This window comes from Amblyraja radiata, chromosome 24 (genome assembly GCF_010909765.2).
Source record: "Amblyraja radiata isolate CabotCenter1 chromosome 24, sAmbRad1.1.pri, whole genome shotgun sequence".
Lineage (NCBI taxonomy): Eukaryota > Metazoa > Chordata > Chondrichthyes > Rajiformes > Rajidae > Amblyraja > Amblyraja radiata.
The window spans coordinates 21,776,024-21,799,281 of NC_045979.1; the positions used below are offsets into that span (position 1 = coordinate 21,776,024).

General features: G+C 49.3%; 1 protein-coding gene across 1 annotated transcript in view; it reads left to right on the top strand.

The window, feature by feature from the left end:
- Window positions 1-15: 15 nt before the first annotated feature.
- Window positions 16-23,258, top strand: part of arhgap30 (Rho GTPase activating protein 30) — a 28,949-nt gene continuing 5,706 nt past the window's right edge. Inside the window, exons 1-8 of the mRNA XM_033042613.1 lie at window positions 16-738; window positions 12,135-12,237; window positions 13,828-13,972; window positions 14,810-14,892; window positions 15,114-15,221; window positions 15,854-15,990; window positions 17,476-17,638; window positions 18,277-18,377. Of these exons, the coding sequence (XP_032898504.1) occupies window positions 645-738; window positions 12,135-12,237; window positions 13,828-13,972; window positions 14,810-14,892; window positions 15,114-15,221; window positions 15,854-15,990; window positions 17,476-17,638; window positions 18,277-18,377 (934 nt within the window). The 5' untranslated portion in view covers window positions 16-644. The remainder of the gene's footprint in view (window positions 739-12,134; window positions 12,238-13,827; window positions 13,973-14,809; window positions 14,893-15,113; window positions 15,222-15,853; window positions 15,991-17,475; window positions 17,639-18,276; window positions 18,378-23,258) is intronic.

Below are 23,258 nucleotides of genomic sequence, written 5' to 3' on the forward strand. Positions count from 1 at the left end.
TCACCACCCCCCCCTCTATCTCGCTAACGTGCTCTCTGCGCTGGGTGAAACAGGACGTGGTTACTCGAGTGCCGGGCCTGCTTCCTGATGGCGACGTGAAGCGTCTGTTTGCCACAAGAGCCTGTCTCTGCCTGACCTGGATCGTGCCGGGAGGTCACTGGCTACACCGGGGAGGGGGGAGGAACGCTGGACCCTCCACCTCTGCCTTTTCACCCCTCGCTCTTCCTCTAACACTCCGTCCCACCCTTCCTCTCGCTCTACCCCTCCCTCCATCACTCGCTTCCTGCCAAGGCGGAACTGCAGCCCTCGGCCTCCTCCCTGCTCTGCTCACTGCCCTCGCTCTCTCCTCCAGCCCTTCGGCAGTCTGCGCACCCCCCCCCCCCCCCCCACCCCCTCCACAGCCACCGCGAGACGCAACGGCCCAGAGACCGGACCAGAAAGCCGTGGCCCCGAGGGCAGGGCGAGTGAGGAGCAGCCAGGGAGAGCAAGTGGGGGGGGAGGTGGGTCTGGAAATGGCAACAGGCTGGTCCCCGGCTATGGGGCCCAGCTGGGACAGGTAGGCCACAGGCTGGCCTCTACTCCCCTCAGTCACAGGGAGGGGCAGACAGGAAACCTGCCACAGCGAGAGAAACAACTGGCCAGACATGAAACGGCAGAAGGGGAAGAAGAAAGGACAAGCAAAGGAACGAGTATTCGGCTGTGATCTGGTAACACACCTGGAGGGGAGCGGACAAGACGGTAAGGTCTAGAATGTTCTTGAACCCAGTCAGTGTACATGTATCCCCATGAGAGAGACACCAGTTGGTACCGATATACCTCTGAGAGTGAGGGACTGAGAGACACTCTGTAGAGTGCTGTTATCATTGTTCAGGAAATTATGTGGTCACAAATTGAAGTCTATGACTAGTGATTTACTTCAATGAACAGTAGTGGGACACATTGTTTGAGATACATGAGGATGTACATGGTCTGACTGCTAAATGGTCTGATGACACAAAATTTGGTGGAATCATAAATAATGTGACCCAGAAGAAGGGTGAGTTACTGAATGGATATCATTTGTCTGTTTACCATGGAGAAGGAGATGGAAGCTAGGTTAATCAGCAAAACCACTGCCATGTCCTGAAATGCATCCAAATTGCAATGGAGGAGGTGCTGAGTGTCTCCTTGCATAAAGGTTGATAAGTCTCACAGGGCCTAAACTTACTACATTGTGGAGATGAGGGTAAGTGCAGAGGCCCTTACAGAGATCATCTTTAGTCACGGGTGACACACCAGAAGAGGGGAGGGTGGATACTGATGTAGCTTCATTTAAGTAGTGCTGCAAAGACAGGCCAGGGAACAGCAGGCTGGTGAGCCCAACATCTATGGTGGGAAAGTGAGTGGAGAAGACGCTGAGAAACAGGATCTACCTGCATTTAGAAAGGCCAAGGACTGGTTAGTGATAGCACGGGTTTGTGTGTGGGAAATCATGTTTCACAAATCTAATTGCTATTTGGGGCGGCACAATGTCGCATCGGTAGAGTTGCAGCCTTACAGTGCCACAGACCCGGGTTGGATCCTGACTATGGGAGCTGTCTGTATTGAGCTTGTATGGGGTAGTGTGAGTGTACGGGGTGATCGTGGACAGCACGGACTTGATGGGCAGATGGGTCAGTTTCCGCGCTGTATCACTATAGTCTGTAGACTTTTGAAGTAACCAAGAGAATTAATAAGGATAGGGTGGTGTGGACTTTAGTTGGCATTTATGAGTTGGATGACAATATCGGCGGCATGATTAGTAAATCTGCAGAAATTTAGTGATGTAGTGCACAATGACGAAAATGATCTAAGATCAAAAGAGGATCTCCAATAAATGGGAAAGCAGGCCAAGTTATGCCAGGTGGATTTAACTCCGCCAAGTGTGAACCGATACATTTTGGGAAGTTATACTTGCACAATAAAAGGGTATGGCCTTGGAAAGTGTTATATATTAGACACACCTTGGAGTAGGATCATAGTCAAACAGCATGGAAACAGGCCCTTCGTCCCAAATTACTCACACTGACCAACATGTCCCATCTATACTAATCCCACCAGTCTGTGCTTGGCCCATATCCTTCTTCACCAATCCTATCCATGTACCAGTCCAAATGTTTTTTTTAAACGTTGTGATGGTGCCTGCTTCAACTATCTCCTCTGGCAGCTCGTTCCAAACACTCGCCACCCCTTGTGTGAAATGAAAAATTACCCCTCGGGTTCCTATTAAACCTTTCACCCCTCACCTTAAACTGGTCTGCTGGTTCTTGATTTCCCAACTCTGGATAAAAGATAGTGTATTCTCACTAACTATTCCTCTCATTATTTTGTACACCTTTATAAGATCATCCCTCATCATCCTGCACTTCAGGAATAAACATAGAAATTAGGTGCAGGAGTAGGCCATTCGACCATTCGATCCTGCACCGCCATTCAATATGATCATGGCTGATCATCCAACTCAGTATCCCATCCCTGCCTTCTCTCCATACCCCCTGATCCCTTTAGCCACAAGGGCCACATCTAACTCCCTCTTAAATATAGCCAATGAACTGGCCTCAACTACCTTCTGTGGCAGAGAATTCAACAGATTCACCACTCTGTGTGAAAAAATGTTTTTCTCATCTCGGTCCTAAAAGATTTCCCCCTTATCCTTAAACTGTGACCCCTTGTTCTGGACTTCCCCAACATCGGGAATAATCTTCCTGCATCTAGCCTGTCCAACCCCTTAACAATTTTGTAAGTTTCTATAAGATCCCCCCTCAGTCTTCTAAATTCTAGCGAGTACAAGCCGAGTCTATCCAGTCTTTCTTCATATGAAAGTCCTGACATCCCAGGAATCAGTCTGGTGAACCTTCTCTATGGCAAGAATGTATTTTCTCAGATTAGGAGACCAAAACTGTATGCAATACTCCAGGTGTGGTCTCACCAAGACCCTGTATAATTGCAGTAGAACCTCCCTGCTCCTATACTCAAATCCTTTTGCTATGAATGCTAACATACCATTCGCTTTCTTCTCTGTCTGCTGCACCTGCATGCCTACTTTCAATGACTGGTGTACCATGACACCCAGGTCTCGTTGCATTTCCCTTTTTCCTAATCAGCCACCATTCAGATAATAGTCTACTTTCCTGTTTTTGCCACCAAAGTGGATAACCTCACATTTATCCACATTATACTGCATCTGCCATGCATTTGCCCACTCACCCAGCCTATCCAAGTCACCTTTCAGCCTCCTAGCATCCTCCTCACAGCTAACACTGCCCCCCTAAAGTGGTAGCCTGCTCAACCTCTCCCTATATGTCAGGTCCTCGAGCTATTCCTAAAACAGAGTGACCACAGCTAAATACAGTACTATAAATATGGCCTCACCAATATATTGTACAACTGTGACATAACCTCTTAACTTCTATACCCATATTCTGATGAAGGCCAATGTGCCAATAGCCTTCTTGACCACCCTATTAACCTGTGACACCATTTTCAAGGAACTATGTACATACACTTTTAGATCCCTGCTCCACAACACTCCCCAGAGCTCTGCCTTTCACTATATAGGTGTTGCCCTGGTTAGACTTCATAAAATGCAACGCCTTGCACTTCTCTGTATTAAACTCCATTATCCATTCCTCAGTCCATCTGCCAACCAATCAAGATCCTGCTGCAATTTTTGACAACCATCCTTGCTATCTACAATACCACCCATTATAGTGTCGTCTGACAACTTACTAATCATGCCTTGTATATTCTCATCCAAATCATTGGTATAGATGACAAAGAGCAATGGGTCCAGCATCTAACACTGAGGCACACCACTAGTCACAGGCCTCTAGTCTGCTAATCATCCACCTTCCTTCCTTCCATGAGCCAATTTTCTATCCAGTCGACTAGCTCTCCTTGGATCCCATGCGATCTAATGGAAACATAGAAAATAGGTGCAGGAGGAGGCCATTTGGCCCTTCGAGCCTGCACCGCCAATCATTGTGATCATGGCTGATTATCCACAATCAATGACAAGTGCCTGCCTTCTCCCCATAATCCCTTGATTCCGCTAGCCCCTAGAGCTCTATCTAACTCTCTTTTAAATTCATCCAGTGATCATCCAGCTAATCTTCCAGAACAGCTTACCAGGTGGAACGTTGTCAAGTGCCTTGCTGGAATCAAAAGATACAACGTCTACAACTCCGCACTCATCAACCTTGTTAGTCACATCTTCAAAAACTCAATCAGATTTGTGTGAGGCTATTTCCCACGTACAAAATCATGCTGACTATGCATTGTCCATCAGCCTTGTCCATCTCAATGCAAGTCTATCCGATTCCTCAGAATACGCTCTAGTAACTTCCCAACCACTGATGTTAGGCTCACTGGCCAGTAATCCCCAGCCTTTTCCCTGCAGCCCTTCATTTGCCTCCCAGTCTTCTGGCACCTCACCTTTATTTAATGATGACTCGTAAATCTCAGCCAGGAGCAATCTCCTCTGGACTGCGAGATTTGTCTACCTTCATTCACGTTAGGACCTTCAACACGTCCTCAACTGAAACACTGCCTGCTCTAAAGACACTTCCATTGACTGCCCCAAGATCTCCCGTCCTCTGGTCTTTCTCCACAGTAAAAATAGAGGAGAAACACTCATTGAGGATCTTGATCATCTCCTGTGGCTCCACACGAGTTGACGGCTTTGATTCCTGAGGGCCTCTATCCTCTCCATGGTTCCCCTTTTTCCCTTTATGTAGATAAAATCTCTTGGGATTATCCATGATGCCATCTGCCAGAGCTATCTCCTGTCCCATTTTATGCCCTTCTGATTTCCTTTTTAGCTTGCTCTTCAGTTACCGAAACTCCTCCAGGGATGCACCTGATACAGCTGCTTATTCCTGCCCCATGCTTCCTTCTTACTCTCGACCCGAGCCTCGATTTTCCTTCTCATCCAAGCTTCCTTGTGCTCACCTGCCTTGCCCTTCACTATTAGAGACATGCATGTCCTGGACTGTTGTCAGCACACTTTTAAAAACATCTCATTTTCCAGGCGTTCCTTAATCTCCAAACAACTGGGTTCCAATCAACTTGAGATTCCTGTTTAATACTTTAAAGTTTAGTTTAGTTATTTTAGTTTAGTTTAGAGAGATATAGCATGGTAACAGGTCCTTTGGCCCACCAAGTCCACACCAACCACCAATTGCTATGCTAGTTCTATCCTACAGACTAGGGACAATTTACAAAAGCCAATTAATCTACAACCCTGCACATCTTTGGAATGTGGGAGTAACTGGAGTCTCTAGTGCTGTAAGGCAGCAACTCTACTGCTGCACCACTGTGCCGCCCCTAAATTTAGCCGTACCCCAGTTTAGGATTTTGACTCGTGGGACCGTCATTTCTCTATCCATAACTAAAACCTAATAAAACAGTGCTCTCTGGTCCCAATAGGCTCATTCACAAACACTTCATTCACTTGTTTCTCCCAAATTCCTAAGACTAGATAAAGCATTGTCCTACATAGAAACATAGAAAATGGGTGCAGGAGGAGGCCTCTCCTATGTAGGGCTCTCTCTACATATTGCTTGAGGAAACTTTCCTGAACACATTTGACAAATTCTGCCCTGACTAAACCTTTTACACGGTGACAGTCTTAGTCAATGTTGGGAAAGTTAAAATCCTCTACTATGACAACCTAATTAGTCCCGTGTCATAGAAACATAGAAAATAGGTGCAGGAGGAGGCCGTTCGGCCTTTCGAGCCAGCACCGCCATTCATCGTGATCACGGCTGATCGTCCCCTATCGATAACCCGTGCCTGCCTTCTCCCCATATCCCTTGACTCCACTAGCCCCTAGAGCTCTATCTAACTCTCTCTTAAATCCATCCAGTGACTTGGCCTCCACTGCCCTCTGTGGCAGGGAATTCCATAAATTCACAACTCCTTTATTCCCCTTTATGTCACTTGCAATCTCCTGGCATATTTGCTCTTCTAATTCCTGTTGACTATTTGGGGGCTTGTTGTACACCCCCAACACAAGGTGATCATCCCTTTCTTATTTCTCAGCTCTACCCATATAGCCTCACATGTCAACCATCGTTAATATAATTTCTGACCACTTCTGTGACATCCTCAATCAATAAAGCAACGCCCCCTCCTATTTGACCACTATCTCTATCTCTCCTGATGCATCTGTACCATGGAACATTAAGGTTCCAGTTCTGTCCTTCTCTTAACCAGGTTTCTGTAATGGCTACAACGACCCTGTCGTATGTCCCTATCCATGACCTGAGTTCATCTGCCTTGCCTGTCAGGCTTCCCATGTCAAAATACATGCAATTCAAATCAACAATCATTCCTCACTCCAACCTCTCACTTGCCCTGGTCCTGCATAGGATCCCAGTACAAGTAAATAGTTTGCTGAAAGTGACAAGACAGGTAGACAGGGCAGTGAAAATTGTATATCGGAAAGAACTGCAGATGCTGGTTTAAATCGAAGGTACACACAAAATGCTGGAGTAACTCAGCGGGTCAGGCAGCAGTGAGAATTATGTTTGGCACACTTGCCACCATCAGCGAGGGTAATGAATTGGGTTGGTGAGACCACTCATAGAGTTGTGTGTACAGTTTTGGTTGCCCAGCAAGAGGAGGCATGTGATTAAGATAGAGAGGGTGCAGGAAAATGTACGTTAAGGACTGGAGGGCTTAAGTTAGAAAAAGGAATGGATAGGTTGGGAATTCCTCCCTAGATCATAACAGGATGAGGAGTGGCCTTATAGAGGTTCATACAATCACGAGGAGCATAGATAAGGTGAATGATCAGATTTTTCCCCTGGTCTAAATCTAGAGGGCATAGTTTTGTGAGTAGGGAAAGGTTTAAAGGGGTCTTGAGATGCAAGATTTTCACACAGTGGTGGACGTGGAACGAGCTGCTAAAGGAAGTGGTAAAGACAGCTATAATTATGACAGAGAGGTGCAAGGAACTACAGTTGCTGGTTTACTAAATAAGGGCTGGAGTAACTCATGAGATCAGGCAGCATCTCTGGAGGACTTAGGAAGGTGGTGTTTTGAGCTGGAACCTTTCTTCAGACTAAGGGAGAGAACGGAAAAGAAGTAGGGGAGGTACAAAACATGACCCCACTGACAAACACCAAACCACCATCTCCCAGACCATTACTGACCTCCAACTCTGGCCTCCATCCTCATCATTTCCCATTTCTATCTCCTTCCCAATATCCACAAAGAGTACTGCCCTGGCAGTCCCATTGTTTCTGCCTGCACTTGCCCCGCCAAATTTGTCTGTATTGCCGCCTTTTTTACAGTTCCTTCGGATCTACGTCGGAGACATCTCACATTCTCTTCAACACTTCAATAACTTCTAATTCCTTGGCCACCATTGCTTAATCTCTATCATTTACACCTCTATTCCCCATAAGGAGGTGTCGGACGCCTTTGGTTCTTGTTTGAACACAAACCTAATCAGTTCCCCTCAACTCACACGCTCAACAGCAGACAGCCAACCATGTCATCTCTGGGTGCCCGCTCTACCACCCATCAATGGGAGCTCCGGGCCTGGCAGACATTGGCGCAGAGGCAACAACCTGGCTGCTCAACACCCGGATTGAGATGTAACTATTTATTTGGTTTCTGTTTCATTTGCAAGAAGAAGACACACATTCCTCTGCCTGGCGGAACTTGTCCTTGCCCTCAGCAACTTCTGACGCCTGCTATAAACCTCCTGACACCCACAGCTTTCTAGACTACACTTCTTCCCACCCTTCCTCCTGCAAAGACTCTATCCACTGCTCCCACATCCTCTGTCTATGCCGCATCTGTGCCCAAGGTGAGGTGTTCCATACCAGAACATCTAAGATGTCCTCATTCTTTAGGGAAAGGGGGTTCATAGATGAGGCCCTCACCCTTGTCTCCTTTGTGTTCCACTCTTGCTCCCCTCAGGGGTGGAAATTACTTTTAAAACATGGAGGGGTGGGGGTGGGGGTGGGGGGACGACAATGAGGCCTGACATCTAGGCCTGACGTCGGCAACCTATGGCCCACGGGCCGAATCTGGCCCGTAACCGAAAATCATCCGGCCCGCAGGCGTATTTTTTTTTCAATCTGGGACCTGGGAGCTGAAGCCAGTCACAGGGCACGCAGGTGAACTGGGCACTATAGCCAGAACTTGGGCAAGCAAGCCGACCTGGGTGCCACAGCCAGTCCCAGGGCAGGCGAGCTGACCTGGGTACTGCAGCTAATCCCAGGCTACTAGGTTCTAGGAGCTGGCGGCCTCCAACTGGAATCAACCTTGAGGGCTCCGGTCGCAGAGCCTGTGGATTTACCATCACGGAGCTGGCTGACTTCGGACGCTGTGGTGACGTTGTGGCTGCGACTCCACTTCGGAGGCTTCGGTTTTGCTGCAACATGTTTTACAAAACATTGGGGGGGGGAGGGATTGTCCCCCACATCTCAAAACATGGGTGGCGGGGACATCCTGGGGGGGGGCGACCCCGTTCTCCCCAAGATTTCCGCCCATGCCCCCAGTTGCAACAGGGACAGTTCCCCTGGCCCTCACCTTTCACCCTATCAACCATCGCATACAGCACATTATCCTCCGATATTTTCGCCACCTCCAACTGGATCCCATCACTACTCACATCTTCTCATCTCCATCCCGTTCCACTTTCCGCAGAGTTCCCCCCTCAACTCGCTGTTTAACATCCCTTCCCACACAAACCATCCCCTCCTCTGGAACTTTCCCTTGCAACTGCAGGGGAACTCTCCTTCCCATTCCCACAGTGACCTTTCTGTCCTGGGCCTACTCCATTGTCAGAATGAGGCCAGACACAAGGAATAGCATCTCATAGTTTGCTTGGGCAGCTTACAACCTAGCGGTATGAATATCGATTTCTTTAACTTCAAGTCACCCTTGTATCCCCCCTCTCTCCGTCCCTCCCACCATCCTAATTGTCGTACTAGTTTCACTGTTGTTCTGTTGAGTTTCATTGTCTGCATAACTCGTTCTCACCTAGCCCATAACCAACAATGGACCATTGTGGGCTCCACCTTTCCTTGATTATCGTCAGGTTTTTGCATATCTTTCATTCATTTGTTGTATATTTCTCTATATCATTGTCTCTATCGCTTGCTTCAATTTTCCCTGACCTAGTTTGAAAAAGGGTCTTTACCCGAAATGACACCTATTCCTTTTCTCCAGAGATTCTGCCTGACCTGCTATTCCAGATGTTTGTGTCCATCATCAGTTTAAACCAACATCTTCCTACACATCATGCCTGGCTTTTTGTTGGGTACATCTATCAACCCTTGTTCCAAACGTACACTGTCACCATCCCCCAACTCTTTCTCCGCTGCATCGACAACTGCATCGGGGCTCCCTCCTGCACCCATGCAGAACTAATTGATTTAATTAACTTTACCACTAACTTAAACCCTGCAGTCAAATTCGCTTGGACTCTGACACCTCTCTCCCCATTCTTAATTTCTCTGTTTCCATCACAAGGGCAGACTATTGACTGACATCTACTATAAGCCCATGCACTCCCACAGTTATTTGGACTATCATCTACTCTTAATTTCCGTGTCCCTGCTGCAACTGCTCCCAAACAGAAGGTGCCCACTCTAGGACATCAGGATGTCATCTTTCTTTAGTAAACGTGGTCTCCCTCTTGCTGCTTTTGATGAATCTCTCACCCGCATCCCCTCTGCGTCCCACATTTCTGCCCTTATTCCCCAGAAGGGACAAGGATAGTCAAGGATATTTGTGGCGACTCTTTACATACTTGTGTCTGCAAAACAAAGAATCCCTCTGTAACATGTCACATGTGATCATAAAGATTCATTCATTCATTCACACACCCAGCTCCCCAGGTACTTTAACCTGCAACCACAGGAGAAGCAACACCATATTATCTAAATGGTGGCCGACTAGGAAAAGGGGAGATGCAGCGAGACCTGGGTGTCATGGTACACCAGTCATTGAAAGTAGGCATGCAGGTGCAGCAGGCAGTGAAGAAAGCGAATGGTATGTTAGCTTTCATAGCAAAAGGATTTCAGTATAGGAGCAGGGAGGTTCTACTGCAGTTGTACAGGGTCTTGGTGAGACCACACCTGGAGTATTGTGTACAGTTTTGGTCTCCAAATCTGAGGAAGGACATTATTGCCATAGAGGGAGTACAGAGAAGGTTCACCAGACTGATTCCTGGGATGTCAGGGCTGTCTTATGAAGAAAGACTGGATAGACTTGGTTTATACTCTCTAGAATTTAGGAGATTGAGAGGGGATCTTATAGAAACTTATAAAATTCTTAAGGGGTTGGACAGGCTAGATGCAGGAAGTTGCTCCCGATGTTGGGGAAGTCCAGGACAAGGGGTCACAGCTTAAGGATAAGGGGGAAATCCTTTAAAACCGAGATGAGAAGAACTTTTTTCACACAGAGAGTGGTGAATCTCTGGAAATCTCTGCCACAGAGGGTAGTCGAGGCCAGTTCATTGGCTATATTTAAGAGGGAGTTAGATGTGGCCCTTGTGGCTAAGGGGATCAGAGGGTATGGAGAGAAGGCAGGTACGGGATATTGAGTTGGATGATCAGCCATGATCATATTGAATGGCGGTGCAGGCTCGAAGGGCCGAATGGCCTACTCCTGCACCTAATTTCTATGTTTCTATTCCTATTCCTCCTCAACAGCCCTTCCAAGTGACATGATGTTCACATGCACCTCCCCAACGTAACCTCTCCACGTCCTCCAGAGATGCTGTCTGACCCGCTGAATTACTCCAGCATCTTGTGCTTTCTTTTTGTAGGTATAATTAAAGTGGTTAAAATACGTTTAAGTACATGGGATAGGAAAAGGTTTAGAGGGGTCTGGACCAAACACAGGCAAATGGTCCCAGCTCATGTAAGCACATTTGTCGGCATGGATGTTGGGCTGAAGGGTCTTTTTCTGTGGTATAACTCTAACCCCATGGTGAAGAAGGTTGTGAAAGGATGCTGAAGGACAGACATCAGCTGGAACGTTCGGTGGACTGGTGGTAGATGGAATCTCATCTAGAAATGGAATGCGCATTGACACGTGAAATAGCAACAGGACACTGATCCGACCTCTGATGTGCAAAGAATGAGTTCATGAACTGTCTCACTGTGGTGCATGCACGGTTTTATTTCTACTTTCTCTACAGCTGCAACTACATTCAGCAAATGGCAGATTCCATCAGAGTATTGGGTGTATGGAGGGGCCTTGAGATGCAAGTCCATAGCTCCCCGAAAGCAGAGTCAAAGGTGGACAGGGTGGTGAAGGAACCAGTTGATGTGCTTGCCTTCTCAGGCTGAGGGACTGGGAAGAGTGGGAAGGGTTACTGTTGTACATTGAGTTATATTTGGAATACTTTGTAGATTTCTCATCACCACGTGATAGAAATTAGGATAATTTAGCTTAAAAAAAAGAATGCAAAAGAAAGTCCCCAGAGTGTCCAGGTGGTGGGCTTTCCTCATCAGGTTGGATAGATCATCACTGGGGCACAGGAGGCAGAGGGACTGATTTATCAAAGTTATAGAATGATCTTGGGCAAAGATAGAACCACAGAAAATAGGTGTAACCATATAACCATATAACAATTACAGCACGGAAACAGGCCATCTCGGCCCTACAAGTCCGTGCCGAATATGGAGATAAGGGGAGATAAAGACAATAGGAAGATAAATAGGGAAGGCAATCAGAGAGATATTCCTGGGGCAGAAGAGTGTAAAATCACATAATTCTGAAATCCCATTGTGACAGAAACACAGACATTAGTCAGTTCACATGTGAGAGAGAGAGAGAGAGAGAGAGAGAGAGAGAGAGAGAGAGAGAGAGAGAGAGAGAGAGAGAGAGAGAGAGAGAGAGCAGTGCACAGATATCCCTCGAAGAGAGCTGTTACCTTGCCAAGTCTCGCATTCTCTCTCTCTCGACCCCAAATCAACACGTTGCACATTAGTTCCCGCTACAGATGCTGCCTGACCCACTGAGTTACTCCAGCCACTTTGTGTTTTGTTCAAGATTCCAGCATCTGCAGTTCCTCCTGTGACCCTGTCTATTTCTTGCACTCTTTATCCTCTCCGCATCGGATCAACATGTGACCTTTCTCTCAGTCCCCCAGGTTTTGAAGCTATGTGCAGAATTCATCGAACAGCATGGGGTTGTCGATGGCATCTATCGGCTGTCGGGAATATCGTCCAACATACAGAAACTGCGGTATCTCTCTTTTTGTGTTGTCTGAGTCTATGATGCTGTTGATCTTGCAAGCAAGATTCTCCTTATACCTGGATCTCTCCGTTATTCATGTATATGACAATAAACGACTTTTTTTCTTTCTGTCTCTATTTCTGTCACAGTCACTCTGCGTCTCTCTCCTTGGTTTTCTATATCTTTGTACTTCGCCATCTCACTCCACCCCTCACGCATTCTATCTGTCTATCTCCCTGTCCAACACTAGAGGGCAGAGCTGTAAGGCGAGAGGGGGACGTTTAGTGGTGTGTTTTGTTACAGAGAGTGATGGGGACGTGGAACTCATTGCCCGTGGAGGTAGATATCGTAGTGAGTTTTAAAATACTTTTGGGTAGGCACATGAAAGTCCAGGGAATAGAGAGATATGGACCATGTACAGACAGATGAGATATGTTTAACTAGGCATCATATTGTACTCGCTAGAATTTAGAAGATTGAGGGGGGAATCTTATAGAAACTTACAAAATTCTTAAGGGGTTGGACAGGCTAGATGCAGGAAGATTGTTCCCGATGTTGGGGAAGTCCAGAACAAGGGGTCACAGTTTACGGATAAGGGGGAAATCTTTTAGGACCGAGATGAGAAAAACATTTTTCACACAGAGAGTGGTGAATCTTTGGAATTCTCTGCCACAGAAGGTAGTTGAGGCCAGTTCATTGGCTATATTTAAGAGGGAGTTAGATGTGGCCCTTGTGGCAAAAGGGATCAGGGGCTATGGAGAGAAGGCAGGTACAGGATACTGAGTTGGATGATCAGCCATGATCATATTGAATGGCGGTGCAGGCTCGAAGGGCCGAATGGCCTACTCCTGCAACTATTTTCTATGTTTCTATATTCAGTGCAAACACTGTGTGCCGAAGGGTCCATTCCACTGCGATGGTCTTTATTACGGGGGGGGGGGGGGGGGGGGGGGGGGGGGGGGGGGGGGGGGGGTTGGGGGTGGGGGGGGGGGTGGGGGGGGTTGGGGGGGGGGGGGGGGGGGGGGGGGGGGGGGGGGGGGGGGGGGGGGGGGGGGGGGGAGGATCAGTGTTAGTAGAAGGGGAAGGATGTTGGTGAGACCTCACCTGGGGCAAGGTGTACATTGTTGTTCTCATTATCGCTGGGGGTGGGGGTGGGGGGGGGGGTCCACGTGTTTGGGGCAACAGGGAAGGCTGAGCGAGTCGATCCCTGGATGAAGGGGTCGAACAGAGGTCGACCCTGTCAAATCCAGGGCTCGGAAGGGGAGATGCTGAGGGGATGTCTCCCAGCCCCCCCCCCCCCCCCCCACCCCCCCTCTCCCTCGGTGGGGGAATCGAGACGGGGAGGGGGGGTGTTATCTGGAAATGGGGTGGCGGTCATTTCAGACGGAGGGAGTACTTCCCGTGACTGTGAATGCTCATGTGAGGGATTGAGGGAGTTACACCAAATGACAGGTCGGGGGGGGGGGGGGGGGGGCGGCGGTGTGAAAAGGCAGGAGAGAAGAACTGAGGACAGGGTCGAGCAGTGAGTGGGTAGCGGGCAGGAAGAGCCGGTTCTGCTTCCAGCATCTAACATGACGGCCCGTTTGCGTTGGACCACAGGCAGGAGTTCGACACGGAGAAGACGGTGGATCTGTCCAAAGAGGTTTACCTGCAGGACATACACTGCGTCAGCTCGCTCTGCAAGGCCTACTTCCGAGAGTTACCCAACCCGCTGCTCATGTACCGACTGTACGACAAATTCGCAGTAAGTCCCAAACTCCCTCGACGTGGTCCCGTCCAGCCCGCGACTGCAGCGTCTCAGGGGGCGGGGAGAGACGGCGCCAGGTGATGCCCCGTTCCCACCTGGCAGAGGCTACCTGCCCTGCGGCATTCATGACACCCACCCCCGCAGGTCACACAAACACGCGCTCATATGGATGGGGGTCTCCATTAATGGGGTGTTCGTGGCCCAATAAGGATCTAAACTTCAATCCCCTGGTCTCCATCAGCGATGCAGGGGCAGTGACCTGTTGGCTACAGGTGTCGGTTTGTCCCCTCTCGCCCTCACAGTGAGTCCCGTCACACAGTCCCAGAGCACGGGTCTGACACAGAGTGAAGCTCCCTCTACACTGTCCCGTCACACACTCCCGGGGCACAATGAAGCTTTCTCGACTTTAGAACATAAACCATTACATTTAGAACATAAACACTTCTCCGCCACAACCCCTGGCAGCGTATTCCAGGCACCCTCCATTCTCAGTGGAAAGAGCGTGTTCCACACATCCAGTACCAACATGATTTTCCCAGTCTACTTGCACATTGAAACCTCCCCATGGCCACTGTAGTGTATTACATGTCTTTTCTATTTCCTGATGTCAACCAGTTCTGATCCAGACTATCAAGACTCCATCACCCTGTGCACCTTAGACACTGGATCAGCCTACCATGGGGGATTTTATCAAATGCCTCACTGAAATCCATGTCGACAACATCCACTGCTCTATCCTCACCTGCCAACTTTGTGACCTCTTCTGTAAGTTCAGCCGTGTTTGGAGCACACGACCCCCTCCCCCCCCCTGACCCTAACCTCCTTTGTCGTCAGGATGCAGTGAACACCCAGCTGGAAGCTGAACGGCTGCTGAAAATACGTCACGTGCTGCAGGAGCTTCCCCCACCCCATTACAGGTAACGATCCAGAGTCCCTCTCGACCGCGCCCCCCCCGACGATGACCTCCCCCTCCCCCCCCCCCCCCCCCTCGCCCGTGTCCTCCCCGCTCCCTCGCCCACGTCCCCTGACTACTGTCGCCCACCCCCTACCCTCCCGCGGTGCTCCATTGCTTCCCCTCGCCCGGTGTTCCTTTGCTCCTCCCCCCCCCCCCCCCAGCTGATGGTCCGTGTGTTTCCAGGACCCTGGAATACCTGATGCAGCACCTCCTGCGAATGGCCTCCTGCAGCCCACAGACCAACATGCACGCCCGTAACCTGGCCATCGTGTGGGCCCCCAACCTGCTGAGGTCAGTCCCGAACTCTCACCCCAGCCCTTCCCCACCTCCTAGCCCCTCCAGTGGCTGAGCGGCTGGGGGTGGGTATGGGGGGGGGGGTGACTGGGTTGGAGGGAGGTGACTGGGTGGATGGGGGGTGACTGGGTGGGTGAGGGGGGGGGTAACTGGGTGAGGGGGGGTGACTGGGTGGGTGAGGGGGGGTAACTGGGTGGGTGGGGGGTGACTGGGTGGGTGAGGGGGGGTGGTAACTGGGTGGGTGGGGGGTGACTAGATGTGGGGAAGTGCCTAGGTGGGGGGGTGACCGGATGGGTGGGGGTGGTGACTGAGTGGGGGAGGGGTGGCGACAGGGCTGGAGAGGGAATGGAGTAGGAGATGGTTGGATGTAGGGAGTGGGTGGTGGGGAGGCGGTATAGATGGGGAGGGGTGGGTAGGTGTGGATGCAGAGGGCCTGCGGTTGAGGAGGAGTCAATGGGTGGTATGGGGCCAAGAAGGTTAGAGGTGGAGGGGCGAGGATGTGGCGGTGGGGAGGGGATGGGTGGGGACAGGGAGTGAGTGCGGTGATATGGCATGGTGATGGGTGGGTCTTGAGGTGGGGGGTCTTTGCCCATGGGGTGGTCTCACTCTCTACTCCCCCCCCCTTCCAGATCCAAGGAGATCGAGACGTCGGGATTCAACGGGACGGCTGCCTTCATGGAGGTTCGCGTTCAGTCCATCGTGGTGGAGTTCATCCTCAACCACGTACAGCATCTCTTCGGCTCTGGCGACTGGCACACCGACTCTGGTAACCGCGCCGTGACTGGAAATCAAGCAAACCACAGCCTCTGCAAACCTGAGATAAAATCATAGTGGGGAAGGGGCAGAGAGTGAGACTAGCCGGAAACACTCAGTGGGCCATGCAGCTTCTGTGGGGAAAGAAACACTCAATGTTTGAGAACTCTTTCTTTCACCACCTTGTTTTAGAGAGGGACACCAGTCACTGGGCGTTCCCCATGGAGGAAGAGCAGCAGGCACACCTGCAATACTATGCACAGTCTGTCCGTCCCCCCCCCCCACCCCCTGCCCCCCCCCCCAACTCCTCCCCCCCCCCACCCCCACCCCCTGCCCCCCCCCCCAACTCCCCCCCCCCCCCACCCCCCACCCCCTGCCCCCCCCTCCCAACTCCTCCCCCCCCCCCCCCCCACCCCCACCTAATAAAGGATATGGTAGCATTGGGACAGTCCAAGGAGATTCCCCAGATGAATTCCTGGGATGAGAGGTTTGTCCCATCAAGACAGACTGGACAGATTGGATTGGAGTTTCGAAGAACAAGGGGTGACCTTATTCAAAGGCATAAGATCTGAAGAGGGTGGTCAGTATAGATGTTGGGATGTTTTTACTGGTGCTGGAGTGTTGCACAGCGACACATAACCACAAGGCGAGGGGCCGATCATGTAAAGCAGTGGTGTGTAGCAATGTCTTCTCGAAGAGGGTGGTGACCGCGTGGGATCCGCTGTCCCAGTGGGGATTGAGGCCGCATCCGTAGATATTCATGGTGGATGGGAATAAATATGGTCAATGGGGCTCTTATAGTCACATGTGCAAAGTACAAAGGCACAGTGAAATTATTTGCTTACAAACAGTCCAGTAGAATATTCCCTTACCTAAGCACATCCCCGATGAGCAGATTATACAAAAGTAGTCCGCTGATCCTGCATGCAAGAGGCACCATGTATTCGCACCATTTTCAAAGGCCAGTCCACGCTCTAGATTTTACGAGCAGTGTCACATCCAGGTGAGCCCCAGGCTGCCGTGGGCCTACAGCCATCACCTTCCTTGGATGTTTGGATCCCTTTGTTCCTCGGGGGGCGCCTCCCGCGACCTTGAGGCCAGACCTTGGTTCTCTCTCCTCTCCTACCGGCCTCGCTCCTCGCCCATCGCGTCCTTCTTTTCCCGCCGGCTCCATCCACCCGTTCTCTGGTCTTCGGGGGACGAGCACGGGCAGGCTCGACGGGCTCCTCCTGAAGGCCGCGGTCTGCTGGGTCTTGCGTCCGTCCGCGGGGGATCAGCTCGGCGCATACCTCCTGTTGGCTGCGGCGCTCTGGGAGCTTTGGTAGATGTTTGTCAGACAGAGGAATTAATGGTGATGGGGAACCGGCACAGAACAGGGGCTGAAGCCGTCACGGATCAGCCATCTAGACTGGAACAGCAGGATCAAAGGGCCGAGTGGTCCACTCGGTTTCCAGTTCTGCATTGGCCGCGTTGTTAACACTGTGCCCTCTCTCCTCAGACGGAGATTCCGAGCGATGCCAGTCGCTGCCCTGCCTCAGCCCGGGGTGGGAGCAAGCACCCGGACGCACCCACCCCTCGCAAATCCCACGCATCCTTCATCTGGGCGACGGCCCCCCAGCCATGCGGCCCTATCACTCCATCATCGAGCTGCCGGAGAGCAGGTAACGGGGTGGGCAGGTGGGAGGGGGGGGGGGGGGGGGGGGGGGGGGGGGGGGGGGGGAGCAGGGGTTTCAGAGACGGGAGGAGATGCGAGGGTCAAAACTGAGAGAGCACAGGAGCTGACGAAGAGTTGAGAATGAAGAGGTGGGGAGATCATGTATAGAATGACAGATTGCTGCGAGGGTGATATGTTGGGGTCCAATCCAGGGTCTCGAGGATAATATTTAGACTAACAGCTTGAAGGGTGTGGGTTAGAGGCTGGGACCTATTCAAGGAGTTTGGGAGTTTATGTACAAAATAAGAGATCTCCGGGAGTGATTACAGGCTCAGTTCTAACAGAGGGATTGGGGGGACGCAAAATTCTGAAGTAACTCAGCGGGTTAGGCAGCCACTCTGGGGAAAATAGATAGGTCGAGACTCCTCTTCAAACTTCAGGCTTCTTCAAACAATTCTTCCGAGTCTGAAGTCTCGACTTGAAACGTCACCGATTCCCTTTCTCCAGAGATGCTGCCTGACCCATTGAGTTACTCCAGCATTTCGTATCTATCTTCGGTGTACACCAGCACCTGCAGTTCCTTCCTACACAGAGGGACTGGGTGTTTTATTTATTTTAAGATGTTCCATCCTCTCTACATTACAGGAGGAAAGGTTCTTTGAAAGTCAAGAAATGGCGATCAATATTTAACCTCGGGAGATCTGGGAATGATTCTAAACGAAAAGTGTGTCGGAATGAAGAGAAAGGTGAGAATGAAAGTGTGCACAGAGGGAGAATGGGGGGGGGGGGGGGGGGGTGTTGCAGAGGCAAATAGTTTAGGAGAGCCAGCCAGGGGAATAGGATGTAGACAAAAGTGCTGGAGAAACTTGGCGGGTGCAGCAGCATCTATAGAGCGAAGGAAATAGACAACGTTTCCGGCCGAAACCATTCTTCAGACTGATGGAGGGGGGGGGGGGGGGGGGGGGGCGGGGGCTGGAAGAAGAAAGGAAAAGGGAAGAGGGTGAGCCCGAGGGCTGAGGGAGAGCTGAGAAGGGGAGGAGACAGCAAGGGCTACCGGAAATGGGAGAATTCAATGTTTATGCCACTAGGGTGCAGACTGCCCAAGCGGAATATGAGGTGCTGTTCCTCCAATTTCCGGTGGTGCTCACTCTGGCCATGGAGGAGGCCCAGGACAGAGAGGGGAATAGGACAGGGCGTATAATTGGACATGACAGGAATAAAGGATTATGAGGGGGTTTTTTTTTGTAAAAGCATGAGGGCAAAAAGAGTTCATGAGCAATGCCTAGCAAGTAAGGTAAAGGAGAACCCTACGAGATTCCATTGGGAAGGTTAGACCACATGGGATCCAAGGGCAGCTAACTGAACTGGATCGAGAATTGGCTTCATGGAAGGGAGCAGAGGGTGATGGTGGAAGGTTGTTTTTCAGACTGGAGACCTGTGACTACTGTTGTGCCTCAGGGATCGGTGCTGTCCATTGCCGTTTGTGCCTCATACTCACCATTTGGATGAGAGTGCAGAAAGCATAATTAGTAAATTTGCGGATGACATTAAAGTCGTTGGTTTCGTAAATAGCGAAGATGGTTATGAAGATGTACAGCAGGATATTGATCAGTTGTGCTAGTGGACTGAGGGAATGGTTCATTGAATTGAATGAAAATAAGTTGCGAGGTGTTGCATTTCGAGACGTCAAACCAGGGCAGTGAATGACAGGACCTTCAGGGGTTGTTGTAGAGCAAGGACCCCGACAGTCCTTTCGGGTGAGGCAGAGGTTCACTTGCACCTCCTCCAACCTCATCTACTGTATCCGCTCCTCTAGGTATGGACATATATATCGGCGAGACCAAGCGCAGGCTGAGCGATCGTTTCGCTGAACACCTCCGCTCAGTCCGCCTTGGCCTACGTGATGTCCCGGTTGCTGAACACTTTAACTCTCTCCCCCATTCCTTTCTGTCCTGGGTCTCCTCCACTGTCAGAGGGAGGCCCAATGCAAATTGGAGGAACAACACCTCATATTTTGCTTGGGCAGCTTACAATCCAGCGGTGTGAATATTTCTCTAACTTCAAGTAACACTTGCTTCCCCTCTCTCTCAGTCCCTGTCCCACCCGAGTTCTCCGACAAGTTTCAAGGTCCTCCTGTTTAATTTTACTGATGGTCTTGTTGTCACCTTCCCCTCAGCCAACAATGAACCATTCCACATTTCCTTGACCATCATCTGCTTTGATCTGTCCTTTTCACAACTTACCCGCCCATATCTCTAGTCTCCCTCTCCCCCTGACTCTCAGTCTGAAGAAGGGTCTCGACCCGAAACGTTACTCATCCCTTCTCTCCAGAGATGCTGCCTGTCCCGCTAAGTTACTTCAGCATTTTGTGTCTATCTGCGGTGTAAGCCAACATCTGCAGTCCCTTCCTAACTGTGGATAAATGAACATAATAAAACCCAGAGTGCTGGAATAGCTCAGCGGGCCAGACAACACTTCAGGAGAACATGCATAGGTGATGTTTTGGGTCTGGACACTTCTTCAGTCTCATTGATGGGGGAGGGGGGCGGTGGGTGGGGTGGGGGGGGGGGGGGGGGGGGGGGGGGGGGTTGGGCGGGGGGTTAAGAAAGCTGCAAGATAGGAAGAACAGGACAAAGCGTAATATGGACACTGTGTAATATGCTTACACATTTGAGGAGGGTTATTTTAATAGGCAGATGGTTAGATAAAGCCCAAAGATGAAAGGGCTGAAGGTGTGAGACGAAAGGATTGAAGAGCTGCGAATTGTGAAGCTAGAGGAAGGAATGTAGGTGAAAGGGAAGGTTGTGAATTGTGAGTAGACACAAAATGCTGGAGTAACTCAGCGGGACAGGCAGCATCTCCGGAGAGAAGGAATGGATGACGTTTCGGGTCGAGACCCTTCTTGTGAATCTAGTGCACAATAGTTCCCTGAAAGTGTTGAAGAAGCACTTGGCACATTTATTTACATTGGTCAGAGGATTGAGTACAAGAGTTGGGGTGTTACAGCTGTGTGTGTGTGTGTGGGGGGGGGGACATTGGTGAGATTATAGTTGGAATAATTGTGAGCATTCTGGACACCACACTACAGGAAAGATGTAGATAAACTGGAGAAGGGTTTGGAAAATACGCCAGGATGTTGCTGGGACATCGAACCCAGATGTTGCTTGGGTTCTAACGGGAGACGGGATAGACTGGGACTGTTTTTGCTGCAGCGTAGGCGGCTGAGAGGTGACTTTATGGAGGTTTATCAAATCATGGGGCACTGATAAGGTGATCAGTCTGTAAACTCCCAGGGCATTGGATTAAGGTGAGAAGGGAAAGATTTAAAGGGAGATTTCAACTTTCCACACATAGACTGGGAAACACATTCTGTAAATGGGCTGGATGGTTTGGAGTTTGTAAAATGTGTGCAGGATAGTTTTTTGCAGCAATACATAGAGGTACCTACTAGAGGAGGGGCAGTGCTGGACCTCCTGTTAGGAAATGAGACGGGACAGGTGGCGGAGGTATGCGTTGGGGAGCACTTCGGGTCCAGTGATCACAATACCATTAGTTTCAATATAATTATGGAGAAGGTCAGAACTGGACCTAGGGTTGAGATTTTTGATTGGAGAAAGGCTAACTTTGATGAGATGCGAGATGATTTAAAAGGAGTGGACTGGGACATTTTGTTTTATGGGAAAGATGTAGAAGAGAAATGGTGGACATTTAAAGGGGAAATTTTAAGAGTACAGAATCTTTATGTTCCTGTTCAGTTGAAAGGAAACCGTAAAAATTGGAAAGAGCCCTGGTTTTCAAGGGAAATTGGACATCTTGTTCGGAAAAAGAGGGAGATCTACAATAATTATAGGCAGCATGAAGTAAATGAGGTGCTTGTGGAGTATAAGGAATGTAAAAAGAATCTTAAGAAAGAAATTAGAAAAGCTAAAAGAAGACATGAGGTTGCTTTGGCAAGTAAAGTGAAAGTAAATCCAAAGGGTTTCTACAGCTATATTAATAGCAAAAGGATAACGAGGGATAAAATTGGTCCATTGGAGAAACAGAGTGGGCAGCTATCTGCAGAGCCAAAAGAGATGGGGGAGATATTGAACAATTTCTTTCTTCGGTATTCACCAAGGAGAAGGATATTGAATTATGTGAGGTAAGGGAAACGAGTAGAGTAGTTATGGATACTATGAGTATCAAAGTAAAAGAAGTACTGACACTTTTGAAAAATATAAAAGTGGATAAGTCTCCAGGTCCTGACAGGATATTCCCTAGGACATTGAGGGAAGTTAGTGTAGAAATAGCCGGGGCTATGACAGAAATATTTCAAATGTCATTAGAAACGGGAATAGTCCCCGAGGATTGGCGTACTGCGCATGTTGTTCCATTGTTTAAAAAGGGTTCTAAGAGTAAACCTAGCAATTATAGAACTGTTAGTTTGACTTCAGTGGTGGGCAAATTAATGGAAAAGATACTTAGAGATAATATATATAAGCATCTGGATAAACAGGGTCTGATTAGGAACAGTCAACATGGATTTGTGCCTGGAAGGTCATGTTTGACTAATCTTCTTGAATTTTATGAAGAGGTTACTAGGGAAATTGACGAGGGTAAAGCAGTGGATGTTGTCTATATGGACTTTAGTAAGGCCTTTGACAAGGTTCCTCATGGAAGGTTGGTTAAGAAGGTTAAACTGTTGGGTATAAATGCAGGAATAGCAAGATGGATTCAGCAGTGGCTGAATGGGAGAAGCCAGAGGGTAATGGTGGATGGCTGTTTGTCGGGTTGGAGGCAGGTGACTAGTGGGGTGCCTCAGGAATCTGTGTTGGGTCCTTTGTTGTTTGTCATGTACATCAATGATCTGGATGAAGGGGTGGTAAATTGGATTAGTAATTATGCAGATGATACCAAGATAGGGGGTGTTGTGGATAATGAAGAGGATTTCCTAAGTCTACAGAGTGATTTAGGCCATTTGGAAAAATGGGCTGAAAGATGGCAGATGGAGTTTAATGCTGATAAATGTGAGGTGCTACACCTTGGCAGGACAAATCAAAATAGGACGTACATGGTAAATGGTAGGGAATTGAAGAATACAGTTGAACAGAGGGATCTGGGAATAACCGTGCATAGTTCCTTGAAGGTGGAATCTCATATAGATAGGGTGGTAAAGAAAGCTTTTGGTATGCTAGCCTTTATAAATCAGAGCATTGAGTATAGAAGCTGGGATGTAATGTTAAAATTGTACAAGGCATTGGTGAGACCAAATCTGGAGTATGGTGTACAATTTTGGTCGCCCAATTATAGGAAGGATGTCAACAAATAGAGAGAGTACAGAGGAGATTTACTAGAATGTTGCCTGGGTTTCAACAACTAAGTTACAGAGATAGGTTGAATAAGTTAGGTCTTTATTCTCTGGAGCGCAGAAGGTTAAGGGGGGACTTGATAGAGGTCTTTAAAATGATGAGAGGGATAGACAGAGTTGATGTGATCAAGCTTTTCCCTTTGAGAATAGGGAAGATTCAAACAAGAGGACATGACTTCAGAATTAAGGGACAGAAGTTTAGGGGTAACATGAGGGGGAACTTCTTTACTCAGAGAGTGGTAGCGGTGTGGAATGAGCTTCCAGTGGAAGTGGTGGCGGC